Source organism: Artemia franciscana, chromosome 20 (assembly GCF_032884065.1).
Source record: "Artemia franciscana chromosome 20, ASM3288406v1, whole genome shotgun sequence".
In the NCBI taxonomy this organism is placed as follows: Eukaryota; Metazoa; Arthropoda; class Branchiopoda; order Anostraca; family Artemiidae; genus Artemia; species Artemia franciscana.
The window spans coordinates 3,801,643-3,825,224 of record NC_088882.1 but is presented as its reverse complement, the minus strand read 5'-3'; the positions used below and the strand labels follow the sequence as shown (position 1 = coordinate 3,825,224).

General features: G+C 36.4%; 1 protein-coding gene across 1 annotated transcript in view; it reads left to right on the top strand.

Annotated features, from left to right (window-relative positions):
• The window catches only part of LOC136040330 (stalled ribosome sensor GCN1-like), a gene marked incomplete in the record, with an annotated part of 191,427 nt that overhangs the window by 52,235 nt on the left and 115,610 nt on the right, over window positions 1-23,582 (top strand). Inside the window, 3 exon segments of the mRNA XM_065724571.1 lie at window positions 1,444-1,679; window positions 14,739-14,901; window positions 18,153-18,456. Coding sequence (XP_065580643.1) covers window positions 1,444-1,679; window positions 14,739-14,901; window positions 18,153-18,456 — 703 coding nt within the window.

The following is a 23,582-nucleotide window of genomic DNA, read 5'->3' as shown; positions in this document are numbered from 1 at the left end:
GGATTCGGGATCCCTTGTCTGAGAGGACGCGGGTTCGAGTCCCAGTGTACCCAATTTTTCAGTTTGGGACGGGGGTCATTGGCGTGACTCTGTAAGCTTAGCCAGAGTCGACCCAGCTCTAAATGGGTACCTGGAGAAATCTGGGGAGGGTAAACAGGAAGGGTATGCGAAAGCACAGGATGGCTGGCCCCCAACCCCCCATTGCACTTCCTGGCTGAAGGGCCAAGAAACGGAGATCAGCACCGCCGGTACGGACTGTAAAGTCTAATGTCGTATCCTTTACCCCCCTTTTTTTTAGCTAAACTCCAAAGATAAGTATTTCTTCGATCTTTTTCTCAATGACACTTCTTTGCCGTAGCTTCACCATTGTTGTATGTTCGACAATAATTCATAAATGTCAAAAGTGGCTACATTTGTTGCTTCTTTCTGTGGCAGCTTGAATTTAATCCAGATTTATCCAAAGTGGCAACCTTTGTTGCTAAATTCTGTTGCAATCTCAATGTAAAATAAAAGCAACTAATATCTCTGTGGCATCTTCAATATAAAATAAAAGCAACTAAAAATCTAGCTAAAATCGAAAGATAAATATTTCTTCGCTTTTATTCTCAATGACACTTTTTTGTTGTAGCTTCCCCGTTGTTGTCTGTTTGACAATAACTTTCAAAAGTGGTTACATTTGTTGCTTCTTTCTGTGGCAGCTTCAATTTAATCCAGATCTATCCAAAGTGGCAACCTTTGTTGCTAAATTTTGTTGCAACCTCATTGTAAAATAAAAGCAACTAAAAATCTAGCTAAAATCCAAAGATAAATATTTCTTCGATCTTTTACTCAATGATTCTTTTTTGTTTTAGCTTTACCACCGTTGGCTGTTTGATTTGTCTGTTTGACAAGAATTTAGATCTACTTAAAGTGGCCAGGTTTGCTGCTAATTTCTGTGGTAGCTTCAATGTAAAATAAAAGCTACTAAATGTCTACCGTATAAATCTACTGATAAGTATAGTTATTTTTGTCAATGACACTTTTTCTTCGTAGCTTTATCATGATTTTCTGTTTAAAGAATTTAGATCTATCCCAAATGGTAACATCTTTTTCTACTTTCTTTGGCAGCTAAAAAAAAAACATAAATAAAATAAATAAAAGTAACTATAAACACAACATAAAATCCACTGCTTAACATCTCTTGGAGCTTTTTTCAATGACACTTTTTTGTTGTAGCTTTACCATCGTTGTCTGTTTGACAAGAATAGAGATCTATTCAAAGTGGCATCGTTTGTTGCTGCTTTTTGTGGCAGCTTCAATGTAAAATAAAAGCAACTAAAATCTACGATATAGAGCTGTTGATTTTGATTTATGTTGATAACATGCTGATGACATCATCTTTTTCTAAATTATCCTTTTCTGTTGTGCCACTGTATTAAACTTAACACTTGTACATACTTTCAGGCATCCACTATACATCTAAGATGGTTGAGTCACTTTTGCACCAGCATCTGACCAAAGTAACCAAAAATCACCATGTTCTTTACCATACTCTCGTGGTCTGTTTGACAAGGCATAGCTATTCAGTTCGTTCTAAAGTGGCAACTTCTATAAAGAGGATAGTTTCAAAAATGGACGGTGCAGAGGATGCCAAAAATCTTTTGAAGGCGTTAAAGAAATTTTTAGAGCAAGCTAAAATTGTAAGTAATCCCTATATGTTAATTACATTGTTAATGGTAAAGTTTTTGTTTTTTTTTCTCTAATTTTCTATCCTTCTAAACCCATAGAGTCAATTTTCTACCAGGTTCAAGTTCATTTTAATAATAAAATAAGTTACAAAATGTCCAGAGCCCGACTGAGAAGACAAATTCGTAATGCACGGGATGAAAAAAACTTCTTTAAATAATTACAACATCCATACTTCACTACATGCAATTCAAACAAGTGTAATTAAAAATATTCCCCCGTCAATTGCCCGGTCAACAGCACCACCCGTTTACGCGTCCAGCGAAATAAACATAAAAATAAATAAAAGATACCAAGAACCCTGGAGAATGCCTAGGTCCAGTATCATAAAAAAACATATGAAATGGGAACAAACTTAACATCCCAAAGGCGACCCCCACCAACCAACAACAATTCACTTATCGCAAAAATTTTTCAGTAAATCAACATAAATTTAAGTTTTCGTTTAGCTGTTTTAACTGATTCTGAAGTTATCCAATTTAGACATATAAATATTCCAATACCGAATTACCGAGTTTCGAAGGGAAAATTTCGATCTTTCGTTTATTATTCTTGGCTGATATAATTTAATGAAATCTCTAGTTAGATGTCCGTGGTCAATACTTTTAAGTGGGAAAAGGTTCGTGGAACGAAAAAAATAGGGAAGCAAACCGCGGTCATACTTCAGTTTGAAGAGGATAGATTCAACCGTCACAAAATGTCTTAAAGGAAGAATATTAAGGAAGCAATATAGAGAATCAGCTGACGACTTCGCTGGATATTATTTAGGGGAAGGCAAGTAGCTCTTAAGGACCCACAAAGCTTTGTTCTGTTGTCTCTGAAGTGGAATAATATGAGAGGTAAATGTGTTATGGTAAACAAGTAGTGAAAACATTAAATGAGAATGAATAAGTGTGTAATAAAGTAATCTCATTGCTTCAAATGGAAGGGATGACCTGAGTATTCTTATTATTCCTATATTTCTCCCCAGTTTCATCCGCAGATTAGATATATGAGGCATCCATGATAGATTAGAGTCAAGGAGGACTCCGAGGTATCGCATAGTTGCTGCTCGTGAAATCTTTATTTTAAAATCACTTGATTCAATTAGTTGAAGCTAAGGAACTGCAGCGTTACAACGCGAGAAAACGACAAATTTCGTTTTATCAGCGTTAAGAGCTAGGTAATTTGACTAAAGCCACAATAGAAGATGGTTGAAAGCTGATCCAATGCAAGTTTCAAACAGCTCACATCTTTCCCTGCGACAGTACACGCAGTGTCATCCGCAAATTGCAAATTTAAACCAAATATTCTCATTGAATTATTCAGCTCGTTCACATAAATTAAGAAAAGTAGGGGGACCAAGTATTGACCCTTGCGGGACACCAGCGGTATTAGATTAGATTGACGAGTCATTTCAGATGAATTATCACCTCCATCAACATACTGAGAACGGTCCTTAATATAAGATGCTATTAGGGATTTTGCTGGCCCTCTTATTCCGTAATGATCCAATTATATATTGAAATATCATGAGATATTGAATGAAACGCTTTTTTAATGTCAAGAAAAATGGAAGCTGGAATTTCTCCACGGTCAAGAATATCATGGACATACTGTGTTAGTAATAGGACCGCATGATCGGTAGAGTGACATTTGCGAAATCCGAACTGAAGGTGATTTATCATTTCAAAATGATCTAAAAAACGCACTATTCTATTATACAGACAACGTTCAATTATTTTAGAAAAAGCCGACAGGAGCGATATAGGCCTATGATTTGATTGATTTGTTTTATCTCCTCCTTTGTAAAGAGCCAATATTCTTGAGTCTTTTAACGACGGAGGAAACGTCCCATTTTTAAATGCCAGGTTTATTATATGACATAAAATGTGCGAAATTTGGGGGAGTATTTCTTTCAACAGAAATGTCGATGATTCATCAATACCCTCAGAATGACCATTTTTCAAAAGAGTAACTACATTCTTTAATTCTTGTTCAGAAACCGGTGTTAAAAATATTGACTTGTCATGTGATGGCGGAAGGAAATTTCTAAAGTCATATTTTTTTACTACTTGACTCTGATGAAACAGAAGACTCGGCAGTTTTTTCCCCTATTTTAGCAAACTGCCGGTTTAGGGCATCTGCTATTTCCTTCTTATCATTAAGAGGTACTTGATTTTCAGGCATGCACATTTCATCTGGAAAACTTTGGTCCTTCCTCTTACTAAGGCATTCGTTAATTAGAAACCAAGTCTTTTTCGGAGAGAAACGAACTTTCTCAAACTCTCGTTCATAATAATTCCTTTTTTCCAAACAAAGAATTTTTGACAATTGACTTTTATACCTTTTAAATTCAGAAATATTTTCATCAGATGGACAGTTAAGTTGCCTCCTGAACAACTAATTTTTAAAATTTATAAATCTTAGCATGCCTTCGGTTATCCACGGCTTATTAGGAGATTGATAAAGTCTCAGACCAATCTTTTTCACCGGGCATGTTTCATCTAATATTTCCTTAAACTGCTTTAAAAATAAATCCATGACGTGGTTAACATCCTCACATTCGAAAGGTCCATTATCATTCATAATACTTGATCTTTATTTTAATAGTTGTAGCGTATTTGTATTGAGTAACCGTGACTTTTTGGAAAAAAAATTTTTTATTCGGCTTAAGCTCACTTTTTAATTCAGAAAACAACATGAAATGATCAGAAGAGTTCACCAACACTATCCTTATTAGATTTGTCTCGAAATTCGTCATAATATTGTCACTTTTCGTCATAATTATTGTCAATCAGTGATGCAGACGTTGCAGTTACTCTTGTAGGTATGCTACAAAGTGGTAATAAACAATGCGACAGGCACATCGATAGAAAATCTATCGCATTTTCGCTAAGTCTACACTCATTCATTTCTTTATCTGTTGTCCGATGTGAATCATCAATCAAATTGATGTTGAAGTCCCCCATCAAAATTACCCTTCTGTACTTGCATGATATTAGCTTCATGAGGGTATTGAGTGCTGACGAAAAAGAAGAGGGTGATACATGAGGGGGCTTATAACAAACGCAACAGGCAACTTTCTCATTATGTATTTTTAATTGTAAAATTAAAGATTGAACTTTTATTTCCTCGTATAAGTCATCAAAATCTGTTATTTTTCGTGAATGAATATCATTACGTACATAACACCCGATTCCTCCTTTATTTTTTGATACTCGTGATTTTTCAAAAAAATTATCACCCTGAATTTGGACTGAAGAAGAAAGATTATCACTAAGAAATACTTCACATACCCCAATCAACAAAATATCATGACTGGGAAGAAACGCCGATAGAAAATCAATTTTACTCATAAGACCACGACAATTCCAGAATATTGACCGAAATGAACCTGGAGTAGCTACATGATCTATATCATTATTGTTAATATATTTATTTTTGTGGAGAGCCGCCACAGATTCGTCCATATTACCAAAGTCTTCTTCCACTAAATCATTCGCTAGAATTTGTTTAAGGTCAAGCGGATCCGCCTCTAGCCTATCAAGCCCATTCCCAACATTTGTAAATTTAGACATTAATTCTTAGTAGATAAATAATCACTGGACGCGCCCCCAAGCGGGACAGGCAAAACGGCAAAGAAAGGAAAATTAATAACTGAATGTAATAAAATACAGTTGTACACTTAAGAACCTGATCTACATCTACAATAAAAAACAAAAAGAACAAAAGAGAAGACAACAAAAGACAAAAAAAAGGACCGTGATTATTACGGCTAGATCGTATTTGATTTTTAAACAAACCATGATGGCGAACAGAAAAAAAGAAACAATATATATATATATATATATTTATATATATTTTTCTCTACAAATTAAAATATCACCCATACTAACAGCAAAAATCATCACTTATCTCGACAAAACCCCATCAAAAAAAAAAAAAAAAAAAAAAAAAAAAAAAAAAAAAAAAAAAAAAAAAAAAAAAAAAAAGAACTTTCAACTTTTGTCACTTAAAAGGAATAATAGTCATTTTAACTAATCATTATAATCTTCACTGCAGTTCACTGATAACTGTTGAGCTTCATGATGGTCATCGTATTTTACCCACTTTTTGCCAGGTAGGTTCGTTTTGTGACTTCTTTGGACCCTGCAATTCCTATTTTGACACTGCCCTTTTAGGAGTAGCTTCCTTTCAATTTAGGCTAATGGGATTCTTTGACGAGAGTCTTGGGAGGCAGGGGGGATTCATTACCACCCAAGTTTAAAATAGATAAAATAAGCACCAAAAAGAGAAATCAGTTCCTTAAAAAGGAATGAATTTTTTTCTGTTGACTTGCCCCTCTGTTAAATTTTGTAAATAAGTTCGGTATTTGTATTATAAAACCCCTACCACTCAAGTTGTTTATTCAGTGACGCATTATAGAACTATTTTTTTCCGTTATTTTCTTGCGTGACAGTGACAGAATAGATAGAAAATGTACAATTCGGGCTATATATTTGCACATTAGGGGGGTGGGGGTAAAGTATTGGGACAGTTTGAAGTTAGAAAATAACTCTTGATACATAATATGCAGAATAATTGTACCTAACACATTAGGCATGCAGACCTGCTATACTCCCCCTCTCCTAATTTGCATTTGTTGCAAATCCTCTCCAAATTTGTTTTTCAACTATTATATTTTTATCTTACCTTGGTATATTTCATTAGAATTGAGCGTCAGAGAAACAAATTAGAAGAATATTACATAGGGGGTGTATCATACAAGTACCAGAAGTTCTTTTAAGAATTAACGTTGTACCCTTAGGGAAGGAGGTTTTCGTCTCATATGTGTGTTCTGATGACAAAGATTATACGGAGGCACTTTCTTTCACTTTTTTCATGTTAACTCACTTTTGAATTCAACTAGTCACCTTTGTCACATTAACATCTCAAAGAAGAACCGGCTATAGTACTGCTATTGTGTGTTGATAAATCACCGGTTAAAATAAAAATATTCAAATAGAAAGCCACAGAAGGAAGAAAGGGGAAGGAAAGATTAAAAGGTATGGACAGGAAAGTTTTGTGTAACTGCCCATGGAGAAGAAGATTTTCGCCATATATCTGCTTAGTGATTAGATAGATAGTGTAACAGACGGACAGAAGGACAGACACTACATTTTTATATATCCCAGTAGCTGTTGGTGTGGTGCTTCGCGCCACATCAACACCTAGTTGGGGGGGGGCACTTCGCATCCCCCAAGCCCCCCCCCGCGCGTAAGTCGTTACGCGCTATATTAGTTACGTGCCATTGTACTTGTGTCCCACCTGTGAATATATATATATATATATAAATAAGTTGTCTGTGTGTGTGTGTGTGTGTCTGTCGAGTGACGTCATGTCTGTGTTTATCGACTGACGTCATGTTTTCGACTGACGAAATTACAGACCGGGACATCGGGACACAAATGACGACCGGGACACCGGCACATCTATCTATATATATAAAAATAAGTTGTCTGTGTGTGTGTGTGTGTGTGTCTGTCGAGTGACGTCATGTTTGTGTGTCGACTGACGTCATGTTTTCGACTGACGAAATTACAGACCGGGACATCGGGACACAAATGACGACCGGGACACCGTCACATAGGGAATATAAATGACGACCGGGACACTCAAAGAGAAAGCGACCGGGCCACAAGGAATGTTCGATTAGCAATCACCATCAACAAAGCACCGGGACACAAATGACGACCGGGACACAAGGAGTATAAAGGACGACCAGGACATAAGTAAAAAAAAAACTAAAAAAACTAAAAAAAAGGTAAAAACTACAAAAAAACTAAAAAGAAAAAAAAAACTAAAAACTAATAAAAAAAACTAAAAAACTAAAAAAACTAAAAAAGAAAAAAAAAGAAAAAAGGAAAAAAAATGAAAAATAAAGGAAAAAAAAACTAAAAAGAAAAAAAGGGGAAAAATACAAAAATTTATTTCATCATATACCATTTCAAAAACGAATGTATATACAGACCGGGACACCGGGATACAAATGATGACCGGGACACAGGGAATATAAATGACGACTGGGACACAGGGACACAACTACAACGGAGACGCCGGGGGACACAGGGGGATATATAAATGACGACGGGGACACAGGGAATGTTCGATTAGCAATCACCATCAACAAAGCTCAAGGGCAATCATCAGAATCATGAGGAATAACTAAAAAAATAAAAAAAGGTAAAAAACTAAAAAAACTAAAACTAAAAAAAGGACCAATTCAAAAACGAATGTATATACAGACCGGGACACCGGGACACAAATGACGACCGGGACACAGGGACACAACTACAACGGGGACGCCGGGGGGCACAGGGGGATATATAAATGACGACGGCGACACAGGGAATGGTAGATTAGCAATCACCATCAACAAAGCTCAAGAGCAATCATTAGAATCATGAGGTATAGATCTGAATACGGATTGTTTTCCCATGGACCATTATATGTTGCATGTTCAAGAGTCGGTAAACCTGACAATCTATTTATATGCACAGACAATGGGACAGCAAAGAATGTTGTATATTCGCAAGTTTTACGTAGTTAAAAACATATATATATATATATATATATATATATATATATATATATATATATATATATATATATATATATATATATATATATATATATATATATATATATATATATATATATATTCACAGGTGGGACATAGGGACACAACTACAATGGCGCGTAACGACTTACGCGCGCGGGGGGGCTTGGGGAACGCGAAGCGCCCCCACCAACTAGGTGTTGGGGTGGCGCCACCCTAACAGCTAGTATATATATATATATATATATATATATATATCTATATATATAAAAATAAGTTGTCTGTATGTGGATGGATGGATGTGTCAGGTGACGTCACCTGAAAAAACTGGATTAGGTGACGTCAAAACTGAAAAAACTAAAAAAAGGCAAAAACTACAAAAAAAACTAAAAACTAATAAAAAAAATAAAAAAGCTAAAAAACTAAAAAAACTATAAAGGTAAAAACCAATAAAAAACTAAAAAAAAAAACTGAAAAAACTAAAAAAAGGCAAAAACTACAAAAAAAACTAAAAACTAATAAAAAAAGTAAAAAAGCTAAAAAACTAAAAAAACTAAAAAAACTAAAAAAAGGTAAAAAACTAAAAAAAATAAAAAATAAAAAAAAACTAAAAAAAAGGAAAAAACTGAAAAATAAGCTAAAATAAAGGTAAAAACCAATAAAAAACTAAAAAAAAAGGAAAAAACTAATAAATGACGACACTCAAAGAGAAAGCGACCAGGACAAAAGGAATGTTCGATTAGCAATCAACAAAGCACCGGGACACAGGGAGTATAAATGACGACCAGGACATAAGTAAAAAAAAAAAAACTATCTATATATATAAAAATAAGTTGTCTGTGGATCTGTGGATCGTGGATCAGGTGACGTCACCTGAAAAAACTGGATCAGGTGACGTCAAAACTGAAAAAACTAAAAAAAGGCAAAAACTACAAAAAAAACTAAAAACTAATAAAAAAGCTAAAAAACTAAAAAAACTAAAAAAAAGGCAAAAACTACAAAAAAACTAAAAACTAATAAAAAAAATAAAAAAGCTAAAAAACTAAAAAAACTAAAAAAACTAAAAAAAGGTAAAAAACTAAAAAAACTAAAAACTAAAAAAAAACTAAAAAAGGTAAAAACTAAAAGAACTAAAAAAGAAAAAAATAAATGACGACACTCAAAGAGAAAGCGACCAGGACAAAAGGAATGTTCGATTAGCAATCAACAAAGCACCGGGACACAGGGAGTATAAATGACGACCAGGACGTACACCGGGATACAAATGACGACCGGGACACAGGGAATATAAATAACGACCGGGACACAGGGACACAACTACAACGGGGACACCGGGGGAAACAGGGGGATATAAATGACGACCGGGACAAAAAAACTAAAAAGAAATAAAAACTAAAAACTAATAAAAAAAACTAAAAAATCTAAAAATCTAAATAAGCTAAAAAAGAAAAAAAAAGGAAAAAAATAAAGGAGAAAAACAAAACTAAAAAACGAATGTATATACAGACCGGGACACCGGGATACAAATGATGACCGGGACCCGGGACACAGGGAATATAAATGACGACCGGGACACAGGGACACAACTACAACGGGGACACCGGGGGAAACAGGGGGATGTAAATGACGACCGGGACACCGGGACAGGGAATGGTCGATTAGCAATCACCATCAACAAAGCTCAAGGGCAATCATTAGAATCATGAGGTATAGATCTGAATACAGATTGTTTTCCCATGGACCATTATATGTTGCATGTTCAAGAGTCGGTAAACCTGACAATCTATTTATATGCAAAGACAATGGGACAGCAAAGAATGTTGTATATTCGCAAGTTTTACGTAGTTAAAACCATATATATATATATATATATATCTATATTCACAGGTGGGACATAGGGACACAACTACAATGGCGCGTAACTATTATGGCGCGTAACGACTTACGCGCGCGGGGGGGCTTGGGGGGGGCGCGAAGCGCCCCCACCAACTAGGTGTTGGGGTGGCGCGAAGCGCCACCCCAACAGCTAGTATATATATATATATATATATATATATATATATATATATATATATATATATATATATATATATATATATATATATATATATATATATATATAATATATATTATTTCTCTTAAAGAGAAATCACCAATGCAACAGCACAAACACAAAAAAAAAAAAAAAAAAAAAAAAAAGACAGAAGGAGAAAAGGAAGACTGTTTTCCTAAATTAGTGATTAATATAGACCAGCACTTGAATGAGGCCTTAACCCTACTCATCCATACAATCACATAGGTCAAACAGCATAGCCACACACAATCAACCATATTTAACTACGTAAAACTTGCGAATATACAACATTTTTCGCTGTCCCATTGTCTGTGCATATAAATAGATTGTCAGGTTTACCGACTCTTGAACATGCAACATATAATTGTCCATTGGAAAACAATCCGTATTCAGATCTATACCGCATTTTTCTAATGATTGCCCTTGAGCTTTGTTGATAATGATTGCTAATCAAATATCCTTGTGTCCCCGTCGTCATCTATATATCCCCCCTGTGCCCTTCCGGCGTCCCGTTGTAGTTGTGTGCCTGTGTCCCGGTCGTCACTTATATTCTCTTTGTCCCGGTCGTCATTTGTGTCCTGGTGTCTCGGTTTGTAATTTCTCTTTGAGTGTCCCGGTCGTCATTTATATTCCCCGTCGTCATTTGGTCGTCATTTGTGTCCCGGTGTCTCGGTCTGTAACGTCATAAAGTCTTCAATGGCTCTGGTGGTGCAGCCAGTTGAGGAAGTTTAACTTTTCCTGAGGCGCTACACATTCCCATTGTTTCACCATTAATTTTCAAGGCCTTGCAATAGGGACAAATTTTAGACATAGTCCCGATTTGAACACATCTACTCAAGCTATAATCATCGCCTGGGCTGTACCTGAATGCCAGGCGATAATTTTGACGTTGCTCTTGTGATTCCTCGGCACGCTTTCTTTTCTTACTTTCTCTATTAGCCGCAAGCCTTTTGGCATTAACTTTTTGAGCAGCTTCCTCGGCTGTTTATTCTGCCATTGTAGGATTTATACTGAAATTTCTCTTTGAATCGCCCCCTGTGTACTCATAATGACTTCATATACAAAACCTTATGTACTTAAAATGACGTCATATGCGGAAAAACACACAAACATACAATAAATTTTTATATATATATAGATTTCATCTGGAGACGACCTGCTTTTGTTCAGGTCTAGGTGGATGGCCAAATAGTGCGATTTTGGACCATATATAGGTAAAACATTCATCTGTAAAACGTGATGTATTCATTGTAACCTTTTTTCCATCAGAGCTCTAGAGGTGTGGCCCTAGGATTTTTGCTCTAGAAACGGAGAACGAAAGTCTTTTGTCACATAGATACATAAAACTTGAAGGGGTTGTATAAATGGCAAAAAAAATCCAAAAACCTGGTAAATGAATCAGTTTCATTTCTTCGATAGTAGGCTACAGTTTGATTTTATATTTGCATTAACTAATAGACCGATATTTGCCTCCTTATTCGGGTTTTGACAGAAAAACAATTGACTGAAAACAATGAAATTTGTCATAGTGATAATTTTATCATTAATTTTTAAATATGCAGCGGCTCAAGATCCTGTAGAAGTTGCTGAAAGTAATGAAAATAAGGTGGATACTCAAGAAAATCTAAGTACTGCTGGAGGTTCCGAAATGAAGATAGAGGAAAGTGGGGATGACTCTAGCAAAGGATTTGGACTAGGGAAGAAGTTCGGTTTTCTTGGCGAAATGGCTGATTCGTTTGTTGACATGCTACGCCTTCTGGCCAAATCTTATTTTGACCTTGATTTAGAAGAACTGAAGAGAGTAAAATTTCCTACCGACCAGCTTCTTGAACCGGGGGGAGAAAGTTGTAATTTTACATTGCCTTTTAAAGCCTCTGACCTTGTTGGTAAACTTGGGGCAAGACTGCAACATTTTAAAGACTTGTTTCGCAGTGGAAAATATGCAGAAATCCATATATATGAAAATTTTTTGGACAATCCTAAAGAAAAACCCTTAAATGTGGATTTTCTTGTTCCTCGTAATAATGATTATACAGATCTCGAACGTCGCCTTCGTGTTTCTTTGCCGAATAGTGATGGTGATATCGCCCTCTATAGATATGTCAATGGTACTACTGAGGAGCTTCTTGAAAAAGTTCTGCCGTCTTCTGACTTTTTCGCCAAGGAGAGGCGTTTTAGCCTGCATGTAATGGAGAAACGCGAAAATTGGGATGGTCTGGAGTCTCAATACGAATACGTTATTGAAGTCAAGAATAAGTGCCGTTTGTTTACATTTATTCCGCCCAGTTGGCTCGAGTTCCTGAACTTGAGGTCCAAAGTATTAATAAGATATCCTTTATTAATAGATGACGATCTGAAGGCTGGTGATGATATGCTTAATGGCTTTTGGATGATTGCTGGATTTGCTTCTGCAGAAGAGGCTCCGCCTGTTTTGTTACAGGCTTGCTTTCAAACGAGCTTATTCGATGTTGAACCTATGTCGTGCGCTTCGCCATTATACTAAAAAAAAACTAGTCCAAAAAGTTGAATTCAATTGAGTTGCACACTTTCCATTTTAGTCCGCCGCAATCTTTGAGAGATTTCAAGCTCTTTTTCGAAAAGTTTTCAGAGTACAATTTGGGTGGTTTCAAGCTCTTTTTCGTTCTAAATTTGACAACAAATTTCGTCCGCAAAAATTATACGTTAATGGAAATAAGCACCATCTTAAGGTGTTTGGGGATTTTCCTGTTTTCTAACAGTCCCATAGAATATTTTCAGCTACCTGAAATATTTACAAGTTTTTTGTCTAAAAGAATCGTTTCAGATCGCCGATAACACCCCTGAAAACCAGATTGACAAGCTAGTATAAGTAACCTTCTATTTCCGCCAATGAATAAGTGCTATTTGAAGGGTTTTTGACAATTGACGGTCTCTAGAGAATTGAGAGACAAAAGGCTACCCTAACTTTAATTTTTAACCTTGATGTTTTCAAGTTCGCTTAATTATGGCCTTAACATATTTTCTTTTAAACAACTTCCTAAATTTTCAGTTACTATGGGCTGCCCGTGATGTAGATTGTTATTGATGATATCAATTCATATATTACTATTATTACATTCATCATGGTTGCAGCTGCAGCTGCAACCTAGTAAAGGACGAATCTGGGGCCAGAGTAACCCAAAATAATAAAAAATATGGTCAAGAAAAAACTGGTTTGTGAAGACAAATTGCTGTTTGTTGCTGACTAAGGAATTGTAGGTAGCCTCTCCATTCATTTTAATAGTAAAATGTTGTTTGAAAACAAATTTAAGGGAATTTCGAAAAATAGCCTGAACCCCCCCCCCCCACCCAATTAAGGCCTTGGAACGAAAAAAAAACACAACATTGGAATCACCAGGGCCTTATTCAGGAGATTTACTGTTCCCTGGCTTGAACTACAAGTAAAATCTTTTTTTTTTGCATGAGTAGCACTGGTGTATCCTTTTTTCTTTTGTTATAACCCATCGTGATTGTAAACACAATAAAACATAACAATGAAGTATAAACATGAAAATAAATATAAACGTAACAATGAAACATAAACATAACAATGTCGTTACAAATACAATAAATATAATATGCAATCAACGTAAACATAACAATGAAACATAAACATAACAATAAACATTAACATAATAGTGAAAAGTAAACACAACCATTAACGTAAACATCACAATAAAACATAAACATAATGATGAACATTAACGTAACAATGAAACATAACTATAAACGTAAACATTCCCCAAAACCTGAGATACCTGTCAATTTTTATAATCAATCAGGTTGGGTTTAAGGAGGTGTTTGTATACTCGGAGCTGTGTTACTTCTCGTGAAAGTATTGCACTATATTGGGTTAAGGACGCTTCTTGATTACTAAGGTTCTTGCCTCGGTCCTGCAGTGTTCTGCTGCAGCTGGGTTTGAAATCTGGGCCCAGTATTACCAAGCTGAGATCAAACCCACTGGACCATCATAGGACGTGAAAGCATTGTTTCTTATCTGAAAGCTATATCTAAATATATTTTTATATTAACTTTTTTGAATGCTGACCATGGTATGCATAGTGCAGGTACTGATCTCCTGATTTTCTGCCTTCGGCCGGTAGGGCAATGCATGGTTGGGGGCGAGTCTTCTGTCGTTTTCTATCATTTTCCCCAGATGTCTCTAGGTACTCATTTAGAGCTGGGTTGGCTCTGCCTGAGCTTACAGAGTCACTTCACTGACCCCCGTTCCAAATCAGCAACACCAGGATTCGAACCCCCTGTCCTGAAGCTTTCAAGTCTTGAGAGCTACCACTCCGCTTGGACGGCTAGTATTTAACTATATAGATATATGTATTATAGGTGGTTGGAGAGAAAGAGCACGAGAGTACATCTCAGCCGTGGAATGAAGTAAAAGGTCACTCTCTTGTATATGCTTTGGAAAATATCTGCTCTGCTAGTTTTTCAGAAAGTGAAGATGAATTATTGAAGAACCTCTTTTTTATTGCGTACCACCCTGCTATATGTAAGTATCTTAGTGTGTTTTGAAATTGTAATTATTCATGTCATTCTGCTGATTAGGTGAACTTAGAATTATTTTTCTTTGGATTGGTGTAGAGACGCTTTTTATTTAAGAATTAACGACGCTTCTTGACTACTAAGGTCCCTGCGTCGGCCCTGCAGTGCATTCCTGCAGCGTGATTCGATCTCTGGGTCCCGTATTACCAAGCTAAGGTCAAATCCACTGCGCCGCCACAGGACAGTAGAGACGCTTTTGCATGATCTCAACACCGGAATCAAATCCTGTGCTCTGCAGTTTGATGCTTCAGCTGAGTTTGAACTATGGATCCTCTATTGTCAAGCGCCGATCAAGCCCAACACGTCGCTACCAGATACCTTGAATTCTGATGGAGGGAAAAACTATTACAACCTGTTAGGAGTAAAAATCACCCTAATTTCTATGCTGGCATGTTTGTACGGAAGGTGATGCGCTGTTGCCCGCACCATGTGAGGCATCGAAATTTGTACCGTTGATCGTGTAATCTTATAGTTTTAAATTTTACAGTTTTTTTTTATGCTTTTCCCCTTCCTTAAAAATGTAGACACACTCATATAGAGTAGCCATATCGATGTGCCTGTTTCTACCCATTGAAGGTTGTTTAATAAAGGGATTGAATGGCTAGGGCAGATGGTTAGGGCAAGTTCTGTGGATGAATTGCCGAAGATTGTCCTTTTTGGCCAACCTTCTAGGGCTAAAATGGAAAGCGAGTCGTCCACGATTGGGGTGGGACGATGCCATAAAAAAAAATTTAAAACAAATGGGAACTTCACGGGAGAGCATAAAGAGGGAGGCTTTGAATAGATTGTGATGAGGGAGGAGCATGCGTATCTGCGTTGGCCTCAGGCGGCTTGGTGCTGCGGTGATTTGTTAGTAGTAGTAGAAGTAGATGTAAATAGCGACGAAGACCACACTGCCTTTCCATCACAAACACCAAAAACAAGAAGAACAAAAGGGAATTTGTCAAGACAGTGGGAAACAAATTAGAATGAATATTTCGGCCCTATGTCCAAGGGCCGTCCTCAGCAATACAAAAATATATAAGAGGAAACAGTTCACAACAGGATAAAATCAATAAAACTAAAATGAAAAATTTTCAAAACAGTCCTAGCATCCTTACCTCAGCGAAGTTCAGCCAGGGCTGATAAATAGATTGTAATAAAACGAGGCAATTCATTGAAATGAAAGAGAATGATATAAAAACACGTTTTTAATGCCAGCCTTGCTTTTTTGGCTGCTGATCTCATATTTGTTTCCCACTGTCTTGAGAAATTCCCTTTTGTTCTTCTTGTTTTTGGTGTTTGAGTAGGAGTAGATGTATGGGGGCCGATTTATTTTTATTTAATAAACGTAGATGACAACTGGTTTTTTAAGTTACGTCAGAAAAAAGAGACATCATAAGTATGACACATAAGTGTGACACATACTGACACATAAGTAAAATATGATTTTGTCAGTTTTGTCCACAACTTAGAGTGAAAGCTTATTATCAATCAGTAATTATTAATAACCAATAAGTATTATCAGAGCAGTAGATCCGTTATTAGATCCAAACTTATAGTTGGCGACAATAATCATTATTATAGTCATTATGCCTAAATACAAAAACAAATAGAAATAAAGGGAATTTTTTTTCTGAAGACAGTGGAACTTTAATTTTAACTGAACATTTCGACCTCATATCTAAGGATCGTCCTCAGCAAAAAAAAATGAAAATATTAAAGCAAATATGCTAGCACTATTTTAAAAGATTCTAGTTTTTAATGGTAGTATTTTATTGGGAGTTTCTTTTATATTTTCATTTGTTCTTGCTGAGGACGGCCCTTGAATATAGGGTCTAAATATTCATTTGGTTTCCACTGTCTTAAGAACAAATATCCTGTTGTTTCTACTTGTTGTTTGTATTTGTGATTGTCAATATAGTTGGAGACAATAATTAGTTGGAGACAATAATAGTTTAATTAATTAGACAATAATAGTTGGAGACAATAGTATAGTTGATAAAGATGAGAACACAGTTACTAGGTTTGTACTTACTCTCTCAACAAATGGGATAGGACAATTACTTGGATACAGCCTTCTTATTTGTGAATATCTATATTATGAACAAGCCTAAGTATTTTCTAAATCTGTTTACGTTTGAGCACTCCTTAGATCAGAGACCAACCATCCTGGTGGAGTACCATCTCTGACAACAATCATTGCCGTGATTTCAGTGATCCTAATTTTTTGTCTTAAGAGTTATTGTCCCATTCAATGAAGTATATCGAGGAAACTACAGAATACAAAAAATTTGCAAAAATACAAAAAACACAAAAAGAAGAAAAAAGCTACGCTTAAAAAACAACTCACATCTGAAAAACTGAAATATTTGTAATGTGAAAGAGGAAATGAAACGAAAAAAATTAATGAAAATTTTGTTTTCTTTGTGAAGCTTCTGCATAAGTTGGAATGAAACGAAGATAAATTAAAATAAAGTTGCAATGAAATAAAATGAAAATGAAAATCTGACAAATTAGCACTGGCTAGGTAGAATTACCGACAACACCTAATAAATGAGTTTTTTTAGTAATGAATAAAATTAACATATATAGATGTATAAAAAACAGGTAAAGCTTTTATTAAGGCATCGAAAAGAAAGAGAAACAACTAAAACGCTTGAATATTTTGGCTTTTATAAAAAAAAATGAAGACGAGACTAAATAAATAAAATATACGAGAAAATATAACAAAAAGCCGATACAGGGAGAAAAAAAATGAACACAAATAGGGGCTGGAAATCTGTAATCATTGTTTAAAGAAGTCTTAAACAATAGTAAAAAAAGCGTAATCAACCCAAAGGAGGTTGATGCTGTCTCCTGGATAGACTTCGGATCAAACCTTAATTCAGATTATAATTTGAGCTTAGAAGTGAAATTACAGCGAAGCATTTTACTAAAGGTGAAAAAAAGAGATTTCCTTTAATTTGCCAATTGCAAATTAAAATTTGCAATATAGCAGAAATAGGCATTTGCTATAGGAAATTTACCTGAGAGGTGACTTTTTTTTAGCTACGTTATAAAATGGCTCTAAAAACTTATTATTAGAATGGTCAGCTATTAGAATGGACAGCTATTGACAGGAAACAAGAGAAGAAAAAGAGAAAATAAGAAAGAATTAACATGACCCAACCATCAATAAAAAAGAAAAGAAAGGTGACTAATTTACCTCTTTTTCAGTCAAGCAGTCAACCAATATCTATGGCAGGATTTTGAAAAAATGGCTGATCAATCCAGAGAAGGTCGTTGAGCGCATGTACGACACTTTCTACGCTGATATTATATCAGCACCATTTCCAAATGAGTGGAATGCCTGCGTCTTAGTGAATTTATCTGAATATGAGCCTGGGAGGACTTGTGCCAATGTAGTCAACCTCGTTGCTGAGAATTTGAGCATCCCTGAGCTGTTGACGGTTACTCGTGATGATTTCTTCATATTTAAAACTCAGGAGGGAGAGCTTTACGACCGCTCCGTCATTGAAAGGTTTTCCTTTGCTCTTTTTGTTTCACTGACTATGACTTAGTGTTTTACATTCTTTCTTTTTTACATTATTGAAAGGTTTTCCTTTGCTCTTTTTGTTTTACTGACTATGACTTAGTGTTTTATTTTCTTTCCTTACTCAGACCTGCTTAAAACGTATCATAAACTTTTAACAACCATCTGTGGGCAGGATAGACTGTCGGCCTTGGTATTATTATATGTTGCGGGGGAGACATTTGACTCGTGAATTTTGAGGAATAATCAGTAAGTTTCCAGCAGTGACAGAAGCAAAGTTTTTAGAGCGAAACAAATCCTGTTCCTAACATATTTATGAATGTGTATGAATTTTGGTTCTATGCATCCCCCTTCCCCACTCCCAAAAATACCCCTCGAAAATACTCCCATGGAAAATAGCCCCCAGAAGATAATCCCTCCGTGGAAATACCCCCCCCCCCCCTGCGGAAAATACCACCCCGGGTATTTGCCACCTCGGCTAACCTCAGACCTGCTGGAGAGATTCTCAGCCATGATTTCTTCTTATTTAAAACTCTGAAAGGCTTTCGACCGCCCAGTTATTGAAAAGTTTCTCTTGTTTATTTCGCTATGACTTTTTTTCCTTTCTTTCATTTATGTTTAACTCAGGTATATTGCAGACATTTTCAGCCCGGATTTCTTCGTTTTTAAAACTCAGGAAGGCGAGCTTGACGACCGCTCCATTATTGAAAGTCTTTTTTATTACTATCTATGTTTAGCTTAGACACGCTAGAAGGGAGAGAGCTTTCTGGCCGCCCAATAATTTCTTTTTTCTATTAGTTTTATGATTTGCTTTCTTTTCTTTACGGTTAGCTCAGATGTGCTGGGAAAATCTCTGCAATGATTTTATATACCGTGGTTGTAGTAATAGCGAATCGCTGCCAATAGTAACTGAAAGTTTCAATCAAGTTTAAAAAAACTGTTTTAATAAAAGTATATATTTCTAAATTCAGATTTATAAATGACAGCTATTATTCAAATATAACGGAACAATCTTTTTTTAATCATGATAAATTTTCGATATGGTTAATAATTGCAAACATTAGTTATTGTTCGATTTTGATCATTGTCAAAAGGACTAATTTTTGAAGATATTTAAAAGATGCCTGAAAATCCTCGGACACGATGTCAAATTAAATTGTCTACCGCCAGAATAACCTTTGTTGAAAACTCTGAAGTGGAGGTTTACAGCCCCCTCTTGAAAATCAAGGAAATTGCTTTTTTGAATCAGTAGCAGTCATCTCCTATTTTTATCGCACTTGATATCTACCAAGTGACATATAGCGATCGCAAATTCTGTCGGTCTCTCTGTCCGTCTGTCGGTCTCGGTTTTGCTTAAACATTACAACGTTACATGTTAAACATAGACTTAAAATGGCACAAATGTATTGCAATATCCGTATGTTCGTTCACATATAGGTGTCAAGTTTGAGTTTTTGTCAAGTTTTTCTGTTTGTTGGGGCATCTGTGGGGAGAATATCGCGGTGGGTTGGGTTTGACAGCAAGTTTTTTCCGAATCTCATGATGAGACTACTCAGTCTTTGCTCGAGGCACTGGATTTCAAGTTTATTGAGTGCTTCTTGGTAGAGAATATCACTATATCCCAGGATAATTGTGTTGCGGAGCAACACTACTGCTTTCGTAGTTTTTTTTTTTTTTTTTTTTTTTTTTTTTTTTTTTTTTTTTTTTTTTTTTTTTTTTTTTTTTCACCGTGATCAGCGACCTGTAGCTCCGAAGTGGTAAGAGTTAAAAATTTGAGATTTTTCAGAGGGAAGGGAAACGTGAAACAGAGTAAAAAAGTTCCAGAGAAGTTCCTAAAATTTATAACAGTTTTCCATAAAAAAAAATAAAACTGTTTCTTTTCTTAGAAACTCTGCGTTCGATGTTTGGCGTCAAGTTAAGACGACCCTAGCTTCGGAAATAAACTTGTTAGAAATACAGTTATGCTGAACTCATGTAGAACTTTCATTTGTCTCTTCGAGAACCGGAGCACAAAATTTTGTAGCTCTTACAGATTTCCCGGAAACAATTCCGGAAAAGTCCATCTCGTTCCGATTTTATTTGGAATTTTCTCAAATTTTCGATTTTGATGTTTCTTATATTTTTATCGAGTAGTGCTATGAAAAGTATGCAAGAAGAAGTGAAGTGTTCTATATACTAAGTTGCTTCGTTCTCTAAGAAATAATTTCCGAAGTTTCGACGTTCTAGAGGTAACTTCTGTTCTGGACCAGCTAGAATTTTTTTTTCAACGCGGTTCGACAGGTCTCGATCTCCTAACAACTGGAGCTTACAATAGTTTCTCCGAAATAAAATTCCTTCTTTGGGTTTTTCTATTTGGAAGTTTTGTCATGCCCTCGGGGCAATTTAATTTGTATCGTATTATTCTGTTGTACAGGACAAATTCTAAAAGTTAAATTTGATTTCTAGTTTCAATTATTTAAAGAAATTCTGGTTTATCTTGAAATTGTAATTATCCATCCTATAAATATTCAGAATTGTCAACTGTGTAATTGTGTTATTCTCGTTTATTTCTGGACCAGCCAAACATTTTACCAAACTCAGTTTAATAGGAGCTCGAAATAAAACCATATCAAAGATGCTTCAAGATAACAATCGAAGCCCCATTAGAAAAATGTCCTCTGAAGGACTTAATGGAGACTGTTGCTCCGCAACTGTGTCCCGTAGGGCACAGTTGCACGTGTTGCTCCGCAACTGTGCCCTAAGGAACAGGGCACAGTTGCTGCAACACTTCCCGTTGCACAGGCAACGGAGGTCTAGTTCTAACTGCCCTTTTCTGCGCGGACTCTAGGTCGTGCATTAGGTGAGCAATGTATATTACGGAAAGGCCTCATACAGGATATGCATACTCCAAGACTGGCCACACATAGCAAAAGTGAGCGCGGAGGAGACTTCTGACATCGCAACCGAAACGACGCAATTTTAGACAATGTCTGTAGGGAAGTGTTATCCTTCCTAATTACACTGTCAGTATATGCAGCAAAACAATATATTTTGAGAAAATGACTCCCAGTATTTTCACTTCAGACACGACAGAAACGGGAATTCAGGGGGGGGGGTAAATTCTCTTTTTAGGGGGTTTAGCTGGAGTATTTTTGACTTTGTAGCATTAATGGTTAGATTGGATTCATTGCACTGGAAATTACGCTCATCGAAAATGTCACTATCAAAAAGCGCTATAGGAGCATATCCTTCAAGTAGATAAGCAAGCATGAAAGATAAGTCATCGAAAAATTTATGCCTGTCTTCCTGCTCGCTCAGTATGTAGTTAATCATAGCGAGAAACGTTATGCCTGCAAGTTTGGTGCCTTGTAGGGCTCCACAGGTTATATCAATCCAGGCGGAGTCAGGATTTTCTTTGTGGAGGGCGAATAGCTTTTACTGCCGTCCAGACAGAAATTCAAATACAATTGTTATTGTTTGACGCTCGGCTCCCATTCGCTTCAAGTTAAGGTATGCACTGGGATGAGATAGAAGGTCAAAGGCTTTGCGAGAATCGATCACAGCTAGATCAACAGAACAACCCCGGGTCTCTAGTGACTTTAGAATACGGTCGAACATTCTTACTATGTAGACGGAAGTTCCGCATTTAGAGAGCCCTTCGTACTGATATTTGTCTATGGATCCACGTAGTTGAGCTAATAGGCAGCGAAGTATGGAAGATTCCGTCACTTTCGAAAAGCACTGGGTTAGGGAGATGGGTCTCAAGTCATCATATCCCTTACATGGGTTTACCTTCGGAATGACACGTATGTGTGCTTTCTTTGAAAGCGAGAGAAACACTCGACGCATAGCACTGAATTTATCGGAGTGGAAAGGGGTAAGGCGAGGAACACAGCAAATTCATGGATAAGTTTTGCAGGAATTTCGCCTGGAAAAGGTAAGACTCCTGTTCTTATTTTTCTTATTTCCTTGTTCACATTTAACTCACTGAATCCAATTAAACCTTGATGGGGGCAGTCTTCAAGTCGTTTCCTGGGTAGTCGCAAGAGGAAATGTAGTGCATATGATGTAGTGAAATGTTAAGAAGGGGTTTATAGCACGAGACCCCAGTAATCGTCTGCTATCGTCTGTAATCGTAATAGTAGTTTCTTGACGACTTTCCACTTAATTTCTTGACTAGTGGTGCCATTTGGTAGGCTCACTGTTCAGAAGTGGCACAACTTTTTCACGGCCGTATTTAGATTTGGTGTTGCGTACCATGCGCACTACTTGGTTCCGTGCAATTGCTTCTGGTTTCATGCGTAAAGATAACTTCGTTCACGAATTTTAGCTTTTATTGCAAGGGTAATCCATGGTTTGTCGTATTCGCTCAATGTCACTGTCTTTGTTGTGAATATTTCAAGATACTTAGAGTAAAATACCTCGTTGAAGGAGCTTACTTTCTCCTCAAGAGTACCATCTAAGAACACTTTCGGGAAATCGTACGTTGCAACCCACCGGCCGTATTCACGTATAGCCGAGTCGGTTAGGGGCTTTGTTGTTACTCGTGAAAGATTAGGCTTTTTCACAGAAGCTTTGGCCTTCACTATTAGAGCGTGGTGGTCAGACAACCCAATTGGGCCAAGGGAATAGGGGGGGGGGGGGGTATAGAAGTCTTTAGTGTTAGCTAGGACTAAGTCCAGGATGCTTCAGGATAAGTGGGTTGGGATGTTGACAAACTGCTTTAAAGAGAGGTCAGGGCTACTATTTCTGCTTCCACGTTTCCTCCTTTTCTATCTATTTATGCCAGTGGTTGAACCGCCATATGTGCTTCTTTTCAAAAAGTGATGTACTTAGCAAGGCCAGAATAGATGGTGCTAAAACGGTGGATTATAAATTAAGACTAATTAAGTCATTTTTCTGCATATCGACGGCTTCAGTTGGGGTGGCTCCGGTAATACAAGATACAGCAAAAAAAAAGAAAAACTGCATAAGGCAACATACCCTATTCAATCTGGAGAACATACATGTGCGCATAAATATAAAGCTAAGCTTTGATGTGTTTTGGTTTTGTATGTGATGAAAATAAATAAATAAATAAAAAAAACTAAAGTAAGGTGTTTTGCAATGCCGATTGGCATAAGAGACACCTCATT